At 39.0% G+C, this 15,498-nt stretch overlaps 1 protein-coding gene across 5 annotated transcripts in view; it reads right to left on the bottom strand.

Moving 5' to 3' along the window:
- The window catches only part of vps13c (vacuolar protein sorting 13 homolog C), a 287,267-nt gene that overhangs the window by 247,982 nt on the left and 23,787 nt on the right, over positions 1-15,498 (bottom strand). For 4 of the 5 annotated variants that reach the window (XR_015754174.1, XM_043680595.2, XM_043680591.2 and 1 more), the window contains exons 5-6: positions 11,623-11,724; positions 5,824-5,886 (exon numbers count right to left, since the gene is read on the bottom strand). Coding sequence is in view for 4 of the 5 variants with exons in the window: in XM_043680595.2 (XP_043536530.2) it covers positions 5,824-5,886; positions 11,623-11,724 (165 nt within the window). In the remaining variant the exon portion in view is untranslated. The remainder of the gene's footprint in view (positions 1-5,823; positions 5,887-11,622; positions 11,725-15,498) is intronic. The other variant, XM_043680593.2, reaches the window with a different exon arrangement.

Genomic DNA, 15,498 nt, shown 5'->3' with positions numbered 1-15,498 from the left:
GACAAACGAACGTAATAAACTTAAGATGCAGGTAATAAAAATTGAAGAATAGGAGGTAAAGAATACATTTTCAAAAATTGGAATTTAAAAGCATGAATCAGAAAAGGAGATGATATTTATTTTTCATTTCACTGGCTTTGAAGTACCCTCCAAGTATACGCAAGTTATTTCTCTTTTCTTGTTTGAGCTCTGAGGGTTCTGGGTTCATTTTTGCCAGTTAATCATGTCAAAGTAATCGTAGAGCTTAAACGCTAGGCAACACAAAACAAACAAAAAACCAATTTAGCAGACCAAGAGGTCGGTGAGAAGTTGGGGGTGGGAGGGAAGTGTTTGCAAAACTTTTACAGAGTGTGAGACAGCAATGTCATTGAAAACTCTGCTACATTTAACAAAAGCAAGCACAAGCAAAGCTAGGACTTGGAGCCAATGCTTGGAATGGGAGGTCAGACAACTGCAACACAAACATGGTGGGATCTCTAGAGGAACAGGGAGCCAATGGATTTTAGCAAAGACATGGATGAGCAGAAAATTAGATCGGTTTAAAAACTGGATAAAACTGTCATCAGTTTTATAAAACAAACTGAAGCCCGTATGAAGTGAAATATAGAAGGCAGCAAGGACAGTTTTGGGGAAGTCAATCATGAAAATCAATAACATGACAGTGGGAAGATGGAAATCAGAGTGCAATATGGTTTGTGGAAGTACATGAAAGAGATGTAAGAATGACACATTTAATAAAAGGAAAACAACAATTGCTGTACTATTAACAAAGTGAAATCTGCTGGTCCTTAATAAGCAGAGTTCATTATGACTCCCATGATCTTTGAAATTACAAGTCAAACATTGTCACTAAACTCTGCAATATTCAAGTCAAGTCAAATTCAGGTCATCAAGAATTTTACTTCTTCAAACTTGGCAATTAACAGGCAGTCAATGACCATGAAGCACTGAAGATACTGGAGTGCCAGACTCACGAAATGCAATCCCATCTTTACACTGTGAAACTGAAACTAATTGCAACATCCCTTTCACTCTCCTGCTTTAAATGTCTGTAGACAGCGAAGTATCCCGCCAACTGATATTTGGGCAAAGATGCCTTTTCTCTCAGTTCATGAAGATCAATTTCACTCATAGCTTGAAATTTACAACTAATCCATCCCATCAGACGTGAACATTATGTATCCATCTAGAACTCTCTGGATTTGCTGATTTAAAGCAGTGCCCACAAAAATACATGCCACTGCAGTGACCAAACTAACCATGCTCCAGATCCCACACTGAACAAAAGAGGTAAAGAATAAAAAGTTCTTCCACCACTTAAATTCTTAAATACAAACATTTACATTTCATATTTGGCAACTTAACACATTTCACTTCATAGAATATTGCATTCTTTTCAGTTGAAATTGGATTATTTCAAAAATAAATGAGAAAAGCTTCCATGACAAAACATGTTTATATACTTTTCGTCTCCCTTCTCAGAAGATATAACAGTTACTTCAAGTACAGCAAACATTGTTTTATCCGCAACTCTCGATAAACCAACACAATGTACATCAGAAATACTGGAAATTTACTGTATTACTGTGATCTACCGTGAAGTCTGAGTAGTCACTTGAGGGTGCCAGTGAGAAGGCTGTCAAAGTTTTAAGGCAGAGGCTGCAACACTATTTCAGCAATTTATGCTTCAAATGAAGTGTAACAATGCTGTGTTATACCCTTGCAATTACTTAGTGTATTTTTACATTGATCATATGCACCTAACACCATGGGAAATTTAGCGTGGCCAATCCACCTGACCTGCACGTCTTTGGACCATGGGAGGAAAGCAGAGCACCCAGAGGAAACCCACACAGACACGGGGAGAATATGCAAACTCCACACAGACACAATCACCCAAAGTTGGAAGCGAACCCAGGTCCCTGGTGCGGTGAGCCACCATGCCGCCCCAGTTTCCTGTTTTGTCTTCCTCCTTTTTTAAACAGACCACATTAGCCATTTTCCGATCCTCTGACTCCAGTGATCCCTAAAAGATTACCTCCAATGTCGCCACAATCTCTTCAGCTATCTTCTCCAGAAACCTGGGATAGAGGCCATTTGATCCAGATCTCTTATCCACTTTCAGACCTTTAAGCTTTCCCATCACCTTCTACACTCAGCTCTACCCACAACTCTCGAAGTTGTGGTCTGCTACTGGTGTCTTCTACTGTGAAGACTGATACAAAGTACTATTCAGTTCTTCTACCATTTCTTAGCTACTCATTCCTACTTCTCCAGCTTCATTGTTCAGCAAGTCAACATCCACTCTTGCCCTCTTCACTTTTTAGCTATCTAAAACCTCTTGCAATCTTCTTTTATATTATAAGTAGCTTACCCCCATATTTCATGGTCTCATTTTTTAAAAAAATTATCCTCAGCTAGCTTTTAAAGGCTTCCTGATCCTCAGGTGTCCCACTCATCTTCCCCATATTTAAGCTTTCTCTTTGACTTTTTGCTGTCCCTGACTTCCTTTGTCAGCCATTATTGCCTCATCCTCCCCCTTGGTATGCTTCTTTTTCCTTGGAATGAATTTCTGCTGTGCTTCCCAAATTACCCCCACAAACTCCTGACATTGTTGCTCCACCATCTTCCCTACTAGGCTCCCCTTCCAACCAACTCTGGCCAGCTCCTCCCTCATGTCTTTGTAGTTACCTTGAATGAATTGTAATACCATTACATCTGATTCCAACTTCTCCCTCTAAACCATCAGGGTGAATTCTACTATACCATGGTCAATCCCCCCCCAGGGGCTCCAGAGCCTGAAGCTCTCCAATCAAGTCTACCTTATTACACATCACCAAATCCAGAACTGCCTGTTGCCTAACTGGCTCTACCATAAGCTGCTCTAAAAACCCAACTTGTAGACATTGCATAAGTTTGTTTTCTAGTGATCTGCTACCAACTTGATTTTCCCGGTTACTATCACTTTAAAAATATTATTTTGCTGTGGGTTTTTTTTTTAAGAGAGGTGTCAAACTGGCTACTGGAGATGTCCTAAGTAAACTACTTTGCAGGCCTTTAGGATTTTGTAACATGTTGGAACAATGGAAGCAGCTTGAATGGGAGTGGTCAGTTCTCACAGAGCAGGCTTTCTAGTTCTTTGTTAGCTTTAGCAGACAGCAGATGTTTGAGGCCCCAGAAGAGGTGGAAGCTTCAGTGAATGGCTCCTAACTGCAACTTTATCTGAAATCACTCAATGTTGTTTCCTCCTGGATTGGAGAACTGCAGGTAAGGATTGGGGTCTAAAAACTTACCTTTTGGCCAACGGGTGTGTTTATGGGATGTTACTGCTAGGTGACCTGTACACAATTCTCACTAGGGTCTGGTTTCCTTTACAGTTCCTCAACAATACCCACACAGATTCCACTCGGGACCCTTCAACTCCAGGGCAATGTGGACTTCACCAGTTTCCTCATTTCCCCTCCCCCCACCTTACCCCATTTCCAACCTTCTAGCTCAGCACCGTCCCCATGACCTGTCCTACCTGCCTATCTCCCTTCCCACCTATCCGCTCCACCCTCCTCTCTGACCTATCACCTCCATCCCCACCCCCATTCACCTATTGTACTCCTTGCTACCTTCTCCCCCGCCCCACCCCACCCCCACACACCCCCTCACCATTTATCTCTCCACCCTGGAGGCTTCCTGCCTCTATTCCTGATGAAGGGCTTTTGCCCAAAACGTTGATTTTCCTGCCCCTCGGATGCTGCCCGACCTGCTGTGCTTTTCCAGCACCACTCTGATCTAAACCCCACAGATTCTATGCCTTTCAATTCTGGTCACTTCTTGATATCGATTTAATTTCTTACTAACAAGGCAACCCATGCCCCCGCCCATCATTTCAACAGGAACATTGGATATTTAATTCACAGCCCGGATCCCCTTGCAGCCATGTCTGAGATTCGTACAACACCACCTTCCAACTTCAATCTGTGCTACAAGCTCATTTACCTTCTTTCATATTTAAATACAATACCATCAGACCTGTGTTGACTGCCCCCCTTCTCATAGTTGTTCACTTCCTTTCTTTTTTATTCATTCACAGGATGAGGAGCTTTGCTGGCTATGCGGCATTTACTGCCCATCCCTAATTGCCCAGAGGGTGGTTAAGAGTCAACCACATTGCTGTGGGTCTGGAATCACATGCAAGAATGGCAGATTCCTTCCCTGAAGGATATTAGTGAACCAGATCGGTTTTTCCAACAATCGGCAATACATGGCCATTACATTCTTCGCTCCAGATATTTAATTTAAATTCCACCATCTCCTGTGGCAGGATTCAACTCGAGGTCCCCATAACGTTATCTGGTTCTCTCGATTAAGAGTCCAGCGATAATACCACTAGGCCATCGTCTCCTCTGCTGTGTCTGAAGTTAGATGTCCAAGTCTTTCCATATTCTGTCCTATCAATTTTTATGGAACTTGAATAAACTGAGTCCTCCCCATTGTTAGCTTTTTCCATAATTTTCCATGCAACCAGACCCACCATTTTTCACATTCGTTTTCACGAGATATCTGCGTGACACAAACTCCTTCAAGAAACCTGCAACTGAAAGATCTACAAACATGGCTCACGTCAACACACTAACTTCCAGGAAAATCAGCCACACTGGTTCTCCCAGCTTAATATTATGAGCCTGCCCATGTCGTTGCTCCTTTGCTTTACTATTTTTTTTAATAAATCTCCTTAGAGTAAGCCTAAGGCATATTCAAACTCACAATTAGAAAGCCGCTGTTCAGCCCTTCAAGCCTACTCCATTAATTGTTTTCATGGTTGATCTGATTGTGGCCTTAATGCAACTTTTCTGTATATCCCCGACAACTTCTGAACACTTTGTCAATCAAGAATGCAACTAATTCAGCCTGGAAAACACAGATACCACATCCACCACACTCTGGGAAAGAATTCCACAGACTAACAGCACTCAAAGTGTTTCCCCATTCTGAACCTGTGTCCTCCACAAATGAAAATATTCTTTCAGCATCCATCTGGTGAAATGCCTCAGGATCTTTTGTGTTTCAAAAGGACACCTCTTATTCTAATTGCTACACAGGCCCAAACTGTCCAACCTTTCCTCATAAGGTTACTTCTTCATCCCAGGAATTAGTTGAGTGAAGCTTCTCTGAACTGCTTCTAATCCACTGATATTCTTAAAACAACACGGTACTCGAGATGTGGTCTCACCAAAACCTTGAACAACCACAGCATTACAAGTTGACATTTTCCCACATTATACACACACTCAATATTTCTCCCCGCCAACTCACAATCACTGATGTCCTCTTCGTAACTTATTCCCTTGCCCATTTTGGCATCATGAGCAAATTTAGCAACCATATATTTAGTCCCTTCATCCCAGTCATTGATATGGTTTGGAGTTAGTTGAGCTATTAACAGTGAACCCTATGGGAGTCCATTCATGTCAACCTGTCAATCCCTTATTTCTAAAAGCTTTGGCAAACTCAACATTTTAGCTTGTGTTCAGATCTTCATGTATTTATTCTCAACCCTTGTCCAGACGCACTGACATTTTCTACTACTTCACTGGTTATAAACATTCACCTCGCTCACTTCACCACCCCCACAACTTGCCTGTTAAACCTCATTCCACTAGTTCACTGGGTTAGTTTAATGGTAAAATCCAAGTGTTGCGTGGGAAAATTCATGCAGTTTCTTTATAAAAAATTTTAAAAACATGTGTTGCCACAAAATAAGCTTTTGTTTTATTAATTTACATTAAATCACAAAACAGATGCAATATAATTATGCATTGAAGTACCTACCAGGTTTGGCGTCCTTATAAACATAGCTTTCCAAGGAAAGCAAGAACTCTCCTGAAGAGGCACCTTCATCCCAATACGCAGCAATAAGGATAAAATATTATACATGAAGACAACATTCGCAATTCAATAATGAGAACAAAAATCACTTCAACTAGATCTCCACATTTGAGCATGAAAACAATGTTGTATTAAATAAAATTCAACAGATAGTTCATCCTTCAAATATCTCACAATCCAAAGATGTGCAGCTCAGGTGAATTGGCCATGCTAAATTGCCCGTAGTGTTAGGTGCATTAGTCAGAGGGAAATGGGTCAGGGTGGATTACTCTTCAGAGGGTCGGTGTGGACTGGCTGGGCCGAAGGGCCTGTTTCCACACTGTGGAGAATCTAATCTATCCAACAATAATTGGAGAAATATATCAATCTTTCCCTTTGGATTTGCTGTTACGATCAACGTCATTGAGTCTTAAAGACAAGCAAGGCAACATGAATCACCTGCTGGAATTAAATGTATTTCTTCCAAGGTAGTATGCAATGATTGATCTGATCACACATTTAGGCCTGGCACCCCCGATCTTTAATTGGATAATAGTGAAGAGCCAATGATAGCTCTGACCTAGTATGAGTCACTGTTCAAGGAGAAAAGAGGATCAAGGACAAAAAGGAGTTAAAAACAGAGAGAGAAATTAGAAATACATTGGTCGAGGAATTAAATCTTGATTAACTTGTGAGCCTAAAACACAGATAGCTACAAAATTATTCTAAGTTCATGATAAAGTGGAGAAACAAAATGAAAAACAATATTTTGTAAGTTACAACTGTCTCAAAAACACATTTAAAAAAGATATAATTAACAATTCGTGCTAAATTAAAATAATCTATTGAATTAAATTGAAGTTCAGAAATTCCAAGCCATTAGAAGTTAGTTCATCATACATGCATAAAATCCATTCAAACTGCAAACCAGCACTCATCCTCCAATATTCTCTACCACTTATGCAGATCAAAGACATTCATAAGGTCAACAGGATTTACCAACTGAACAAGAAAAAACAATACTTAAGCTACCTTACATATACAAAGCCATTTAAATTAAAAACCATCTAATAGAGAGAAGAAAATTTAATAAAATCCTTCTTGGGAGTATTCACAAATCAATCATTCAGTAATTTGAATTCAAATAATTTGACAGCACAAAAATCTATTTTGAAGATTCAGGAGTAAACTGGCACAACACAGAAACTAATCACACGTGCTTAGAACACCGTACAATCAAGCTAGATTTGTCTAACTACTTTGGAGAAATCGAGATCCAATTAATATCTATGTTGAATAGGTAACTAAGGAATTGCTTTATTATCAATCATAATGCAATTAGAAGTTACTTTCAAGAAAACTAGGAAATTAAGAAACATCATTTTACTTTCATCCAAAGGACAAGTTAATTTAACTAGATTATTCATGAGGGCAAACAAGGCAGCTGACTTTGTAAATTAAGAGAATTCATAGATGAACGTGACCGCCTCGTTATAAAATTAAGGTTCGGACTCAAGTACACTCAACTTTCCAATCTTTATCCTGAGGAAACAATCTAAAGACAGGATGAAAGGAATGAAGACCGTAAGAGCTGTGCTTCATCAATAAGATTGTAAAATATGTGTATTTGTTCCGTTCCTCCAACAGGAATACAAGACAGTCTGAACACCAACACGAAAAATTAACACTTCCTATTGCTGTACTGAGGCACTTTGAAAACAGAATGCTGGGCCACATCATGATCAAAAACCTCTTTTGCAGATATTTTTAGACTCAAGATAATAACATTTGTTCATCCTTGAGCAACCTAACTTACAGTCAACAGTTATACCATACAGCTCTTTAATCCGTCTACGTATTACGATACTATCTGTTTAATACAAGATACGGATTTCTAACATTAATATCCTAACACAGTCCCAGATAATGACAAGATAAGCAGCCTGGGTCAAGGGACAGAGAATGAAGAAAAAAATAAATTGAGATAGCACACCATCCATCTTTCATAAATGACTTAAACAAATTCCAGATTTGGAACATTTTATCTTTTATTTTCATTTTGATTTCTTGGAGGAAAAGAACGTGTTTTGCACCTACAATAACTTCCACAAGTTAGCTTTATGCTTCATTTGACATTTCCCTGCTAGTAGTACTGAGCCAAAACATTCTGCAAAATATTCAATGCATCTTTCTTCCTATTGCCATTCTACTTCTATCAATGTATTAACGTTACAGACAGGAGTTCAATCTTTCAAACTGTATGTCATTCAGTACCTCCCACAAGACGCCATTTATACTGACCCTTAAAAGCAGGAAAGTCTTTACTTTTAGTTGTGAACTAAATTCCCACTCTTAAACAACATTCCACAGCTTTCAGATCAATCATTCATACAGGAATTTTGTGCTGTCAAAGAGGTGGATTGTTTGTTCGTTCAATAGGACATACCCTACTAAACTCACTGTTAATTATTAAGGCATATGCTATACACATCAATTCCAAATATAGATTACATCTTTTGATGCAAGAGCAATTAGCCTGTACGTTTCTAGGTCAAAAGTGTGCCTTTTTCCTAAGTGCAAATAGTGTTTACACACTGCTAACCTTTCAGAATGTCTCCACTTCCCAATTAATTTTCCAACACCGAAAGAACACATTTTCTCATTCTATTAGCAATTATACACAATGGCAGCTATCTGGAATAATTTTGCAGATAAAATTGAGCATAACAAGGAGCTGCAGTCAACTATTGCACATTACCTTCTGTTGGGCTATTTTCTTGGTGAAATTTGTTTGATTTCTTTTACCACGAGAATAGTGATTTCAACTGCAACCATCCAAAATGTGCCAGTTCCTCGATGTGCTCATGTTAGACACCCATCCCTTCGCACAGTCTTTGAGTCTTTCACAATGAGAATTTGGGTATACTGCACTCCATAATCCAATACTACCTTGAGATGCTACCATAGATGGTTCACTCAAAACTCGAATACGAGCCAGACAACTGATCTTTACATTTCATGCATGCTGACACGACATCATGATATGTCAAAAGGCACAAAGTGGCAAAAAAAACACTGCCGCCAAGTTGCCTTTTGTCCATCCCCACCTATCCTAGTCATTCTGTGACTATGGTTACATGATCCATTTAAGCTAATCACGAGCAGACCAACATCCCCCAGACCCTGAAGATATGGATGAATGCCATTCTTCTCTTGTATCCCTTCGATTCCTGACCTTTACCTGATGCTTGCTTCACCAAGCATTTCTGTGCAAATGAATAGTGTTTTCACAGATTGAGCACTGATCCCTTAAAAATCACCAAGTCACTGTGATACATTGTAGATGTTGTCACCTCAGGACCCTCAACTCCAAAGCAGAAGTAATCATTCTCTGCTCCCGAGACACTATCTCAGACGAAAAGGGTACCAAATTTCAGCACCTTCATGCTAAACAAGTTCAGGAAATAGCCAAAAATATTTAAAATGTTTCACTTAGCACTGAGAGTGACAAACAGTGGGATAAGTGCCTGAAAGTTTCAGCAAGTAATTGTGTTTTAGTTCAATCAGGTTTGAGCATCACCAAGTCACAGACAAAGGAGTGGGGTGTCAGGAAAGAACCCATCAGAATTTTCTTACTGGAGAAAGTGTGCAACTGCCCCAGTTTTCTGAAAATTAAAATATAATAACCATTTCATATAACACGGATTCCCACGTCACCTCCCTAATACTTAATCTATTCCCTTCTCAGCACAAATAAACCTATACCACGAACACAATTGGCAATTTTCACAAAAAAATGTTAAGCCATTAAGTAACTTGAAGGAACAAGTGTGTTAATAAAAAGGCTCCATTAGGACAAACAAAACTTTATAAAATTTCATGCAGCAATAAGCCACTTAAGTCTGTATAAATGTTTGGAGGATTCATTCAGCTAACTAGGGAGCACTTCACATGCCTAAGCACCAGCCAAGAAAAATAAGCTAATCGAACACTACATGCACTCGGCAACAGAAACTGCTCAATATGTTCTGAGCGACACAGATCAAGACATTGAAAACTAGTTGGATGTTAAAATTCTGCATATTGGAAAACTATATTTGTGACTACATTATCCTTCATCATTAAATAGCCGCAGTTTATTGTACATATAAACAAGCCTGCATCTAAATGGAAGATGTTGACACTCATCCTGTCTGCACAATAAAGGAAGACAGTAAATGAATTGAAATGTGCGGAAAGCATAACCAAGCACTGTAACTTCCACACAAACCAGTCAACAGCTTGCATCACACCTCACTGAAATGGACAATTGAAAACTCAAGTCTGCAGTCTTGATATTGCTTTTTTTTTTTAAAAGGTAAAACTCCTTTGTTACTCCAATATCACTGCCTATTTTAGTGCCAAGCCGCAGCTATTCAACACAGGCAACAACAGGGATGCTCAACACATTCACAAAAGGAAACACTCATCATTTTAAAAGCAACTACTTTTCAAGAAAATAGATTTTCATAGTTGGGACAACCAAACGTCAAAGAAAATTGTGTATGTTACTTGAAGGAAAATAAAAAGGTTTTACACACTTCTTGTAGTTGGTTAGGTACAACATTTTTGGGACAGATACAAAATAAATGCAACCTGCAAGTGAATTTTCAAAACCATGAATTGATTTTAAAACTTCACTGGCTTAAATATGCATGAAGAAAAAACAAATATTGCTCTGATTGAATCAAACACCTTAGCCGACCTTCCAAATTAAACTAAATTGATTTATATCCCTTTTCCTTCTGTAATGCCGGTATGGACTGAAAGCCTGACATCTGGCACAGATCATACAGCATAGAAACAGACCCTTTGGACCAACTAGTCCATGTTGACCAAGTTTCCCAAACTAAAGTCATTCCCAACTACCTGCATTTAGTCCATATTCCTCTGAACCTTTCTTGTTCATGTACTTATCTAAATGTCTTTTATAATGTTGTAACTGTACCTGCATCTACCACTTCCTCTGGTAGTTCAGTCCATATACGAACCACCGTCTGTGTAAAAGAAAAGTTGCCCCTCAAATCCCTTTTAAAGCTTTCCCCTCTCATATTAAAGATATGGCCCCTAGTTTTGAACCTTCCCATCCTAGGGAAAAGACCTTTGCTATCACCTTATCTATGCCCCTCTTGAATTTATAAACCTCTGTCAGGTCACGCCTCAACCTCTTATGCTTCAGGGCAAAAGGTCCCAGCATATCCAGACTATCCTTATAATAAACCCTCCAGTCCCACCAAAATCATGGTAAATCTTTTTTTAAACCCTCTCAAATTCAATAATACCATTCCTATAAGCACTGACCAAAACTGTGCATAGTACTCCCTACCCCAACAGTCTGGTGCATACAGTTCTCATTGAATAACTTCCCATTCAAATTCTGCCTGCTCAGGTTAATAATTCATTGCCGTTGTTTTCTCAGATGTACTGCACATTCTAATTCTCAATACTGGTTAATTTGATTCAGCAAAAAAAAAACTTGTTTTAGTTTGTCATTTTTTAAAAAACTTTTTAAATGGTGCTTTGCGACAAATGATAGCCAAAAATACCGTTGACTTTCATCTTTCCAACACATGTTTATAGATTTGTTTGCTTGCTCATGTTTGAAGACCCCTCAACACTCAAGATTAAAGGCTACAAGCCAGAATACAATCATCAAAATCAAATTACATCCACTATGAACAACACCGTAAAGGCTAGCAGAGATTTCTCGCACAATTTCCATACCTTTCATTGCTGCTTTTTGCAATGCATCTTCAATTCGAAGTAGTTCTTTCTGTTTGTTCTCCTGCAGCTGTTTCTCTTCCTTTTCAGCATCGTACTGGATACCTACAAAAACAAATAATCATTGTGAAGTTGTACAATGCATATACTGATTGCATTTTACCCACCTCTAGACCAAATAAACAGGAGTAAAAGGGCAAGTCAGACACAAATCCTGATAAGGGCTTATCCCCAAAACACTGATTCTCCTGCTTCTTGGGTGGTGCCTGACCGGCTGTGCTTTTCCAGCGCTACACTCTCGACTGGCATCTCCAGCATCTGCAGTGCTCACTTTCTTCAAGTCAGACACAAGTCTGTTTAAATGCAGTGATAAATGAGGTAGCATCACTAAACTCAAAATACAGTAATCTATGATCCTGCCCAGCTATTTGAACAAAGTCAAATCTGCTACTTTGCAGCAGGATACATGATAAAGAAAGTAATATTTGAAATACGAATGGTGGAAAGCGATCTTTAATAACCGCTGGGAATGCACAAAGGGAGGCGATCCTCAACTTATTACAACAAATGCTTCTAACTTTTCACTGACCTATAAACCAATTTCACAGATTTGGAACTGGTAATTCATCAGAACTCAAAAATTTGCTGAGAATTGTTAAAAGCAGTGGGCAATCAGTGGAGAATACAAGGAAAAAAGATTAATTCTTGTTATTTGATCATGAAAGGATACTTTTGGTTCCTAAATCAATTTGAAAAGCTAATTATAAAACATTGAAACATTCTCAGAGCAAACTATAACATCTGGACCAAAATTTGCATTCCCTGCCATATGTTTAAGATCAAATAGCTTATGATTTAAAGGAATAATGCTGAATGTATTTATTTGTAATTATTTTCTGGATAATAGGTCTGCACTAACCTTGGTAATATTATCTGGCACAGAAAATGGCTGTGCAAAGAGCTCTCCGTAGTTGATAAGGTAACACACAAGTCACAGGCACGCTCATTAAACAATTTAAAATTTATGAGCTGTTCATCTGGTGAATGATGACTCAGCCTGTCAGCACACAATGCAAACCTTTTTTTCAAATTTGATTCTCAGGTTCTTAACATCATGGCAAGAGCAACATTTGTTGCCCATCGCAAATTGGCTTCCTGCAGGTGGCGGTGAGCAATCACCTTGAATTGCTGCAGCCCTTGTGGTGTTTGAAATAACTGGTGGAATAGGTGGTAACCACAACAGGCTATAGCCAATACATCGACAGTAGCTAGCTCAAATGCTGATAACAATGAATTTAAAAAACAGCACCCATCTCGCCTTCAATTAGATGCAGCACTGTTCAATAATAGTGCTCAGAGTGCTCAACAAAACCATGGCTACAGCTACAATTCCTATGAATCTAAATAAAAACAGGAATTGAAATCTCGCTCAAAGCGAAACTGAAAGGCACCCTTCAGCAGAAACTGAATGCAATCAGAGAACTGGAAACAGTTGCACAAAACAATTGATGATTATGAATTTTGCAATTCTGAATCCTACAAGCTGAAACCAATACCATAAATCACACCGTTCCAGGATGAAACCTTAAAGGTACTGCACTATATTCAAAGGATATATGAATATTGAGGGGTCAGTTCAGGCAATTATTTCCAAAATAGCTGACCCCATGAGCACCATTCTGTTAAGTATTCTTTAATTCGGCTAGAGACACCAGTTAAGTAGATTAGGTTGGGTTCACAATCACAGCAGAATAGATTGTTCTATTTCATATTTCTCCTGTTCTATTTCATGTGACAGGTGTCTGCAAAACTACTTCAAAGGCTTTTGGTTCCTGGGATCTATGATTTCAGAGCAACTACCTTGACCCAAATACCCCAACGCTACTCCCACCCATCATTCTCTCCTCCCCCCCCTCCCACTCCAAAACCCAGCAAAAACAAAACTCCCTCATCCAATGTTGCTCTTTAAGAAGGGCAAAAAGAAAAACCAGGGAATTACAGATCAGTTAGCCTAACATCTATAATTGAGAAATTATTAGTTAATCAGAGAGAGAGCCAACATGTATTCACAACAGGCAGGTCATGCCTGACAAACTTCATTGAATCTTTCGAAGGTGACTGAGGTAGTGGACTGGGAATGTATATGGATGTTGTTTATATGGATTTACAGAAGGTATTTTATTAAATCTTTCACAAAGTGAGACTGTTAACGAAGATAGAAGTCCACAGAATTGAGGGCAAATTACTGACATAGCTGGGAAACTGGTTGGGTGGCAGGCAACAGATTGAGGGATAATGGGGAAGTACTCAAAATGGTAGGACGTCCCAGTCATGTCACACAAGGATCTCTGCAAACAGAGCCTCTATTCATATTATTTATTAACAACTCAGATAATGGAATAGAAAGTCAGATTTGCAAATCTGCTAACAGCACAGGCAGCATTGTAGACAGTTTAGATGATAGCATAAAATTACAAAGGGATGTTGATAGACTAAGTGAATGGGCAAAATTGTGGAACTCAATGTAAGCAACTGACAGATTATCAATTTTGGATTGAAAAAAGATTTGATTAGGGGACTTTCTAAATGGTACGAAGTTACTTACAGTGGATACTCAAAGAGACTTGTGTACACAGGTGCATACATCTTTAAGATGTCACAAAGAGGCAGAAAATAATCAGGAAAGCTAATGGGATGCTGGCCTTTATATCTAGATGACCAGAGTACATGGATGCACAGGTTATGCAGCAGTTATACAAAGCCTTAGTAGACCCCATTTGGAATAAGAGTGCAAAGCTGGGCATCTTACCTTCAAAAAGATATACCGTATTGGACTTGGAGGGAATACACTGTAGTCCAAATGATAAGATATGAGGAGAGATAACACAAATTAAGTTTATTTTCTCTAGAATTTAGAAGGTTAAGGGGTGATCTGATTGAAGTCTTCAAGATAATAACAGGAAAAGACAGGGTAGATGAAGATAAACTATTTCCACTGGTTGGAGATTCTCGAACTAGAGGTATGGTCTAAAAATTAGGGCTAGGCTGTTTAAAAGAGACATAAGAAAGTACGTCTACACACAAAGGATGGTAGATGTTTGGAATAATCTACCACAAATCAGCTGTTAATTTTACATGTGATAGATAATATCTTTGCTCAACAAAAAAAAAGGGTTTTGGACCAAAGGCAGGTATATGGAGTTAGGCCACAGATGAGCCATAATCTCAGTGACTGGTAGAATAAGTTCAAGGGGCTGAATGTTCCTCTGCAAATTCAGAATGAAATTTTACCTGTGCTTACTTGGCATTTGAAATGGCAGATTCAGTGCCCAATGCAACAGCCCAGTTCGCCTATATGATTGGGCTGGCACTGGATATTAGTTAAGAGTTTATGCCAAATGAGAGGTATAGTGAACAAAGACAATGATATTGACTGGTTAAGAATCAATGTTCAGATCAGAAACAAGTTGGCTATTAGGTTTGCTTATAGATTCTGGCCCAACAATTCAAAGATCTCAGCCACAAGACAATAAAATCCAGATATAACCGCAAAGCTGGAAGTTGCAGACCTCATGCTTTACAAGGGCAGCAAGGGTCTGGATTAGTGGTGCTGGAAGAGCACAGCAGTTCAGGCAGCATCTAAGGAGCTTCGAAATAGACGTTTCGGGCAAAAGCCCTTCATCAGCAAGGGTCCACCGGACCATCCATCCTCCCTCTTCACAGGTCATCTGTAAAGCTGCACAGCACAGAGCTAACTGCTACAAATGTGTATGTTTAAGTAAACAATCACCACTCTCTATTTACCTCTGCCTTCAGGTATGTCAACTCTGAACAACTGATACTATAACAAAATGTTAATTTCAAGACTGTTATACGATG

The sequence above is a fragment of the Chiloscyllium plagiosum genome, unplaced genomic scaffold, assembly GCF_037043375.1.
Source record: "Chiloscyllium plagiosum isolate Xiang-an unplaced genomic scaffold, Cpla_swu_hap1 HiC_scaffold_42, whole genome shotgun sequence".
NCBI classification, from domain to species: Eukaryota; Metazoa; Chordata; class Chondrichthyes; order Orectolobiformes; family Hemiscylliidae; genus Chiloscyllium; species Chiloscyllium plagiosum.
Note: the sequence above shows the minus strand (reverse complement) of the source record. Positions and strands in the feature narration are given on the sequence as shown.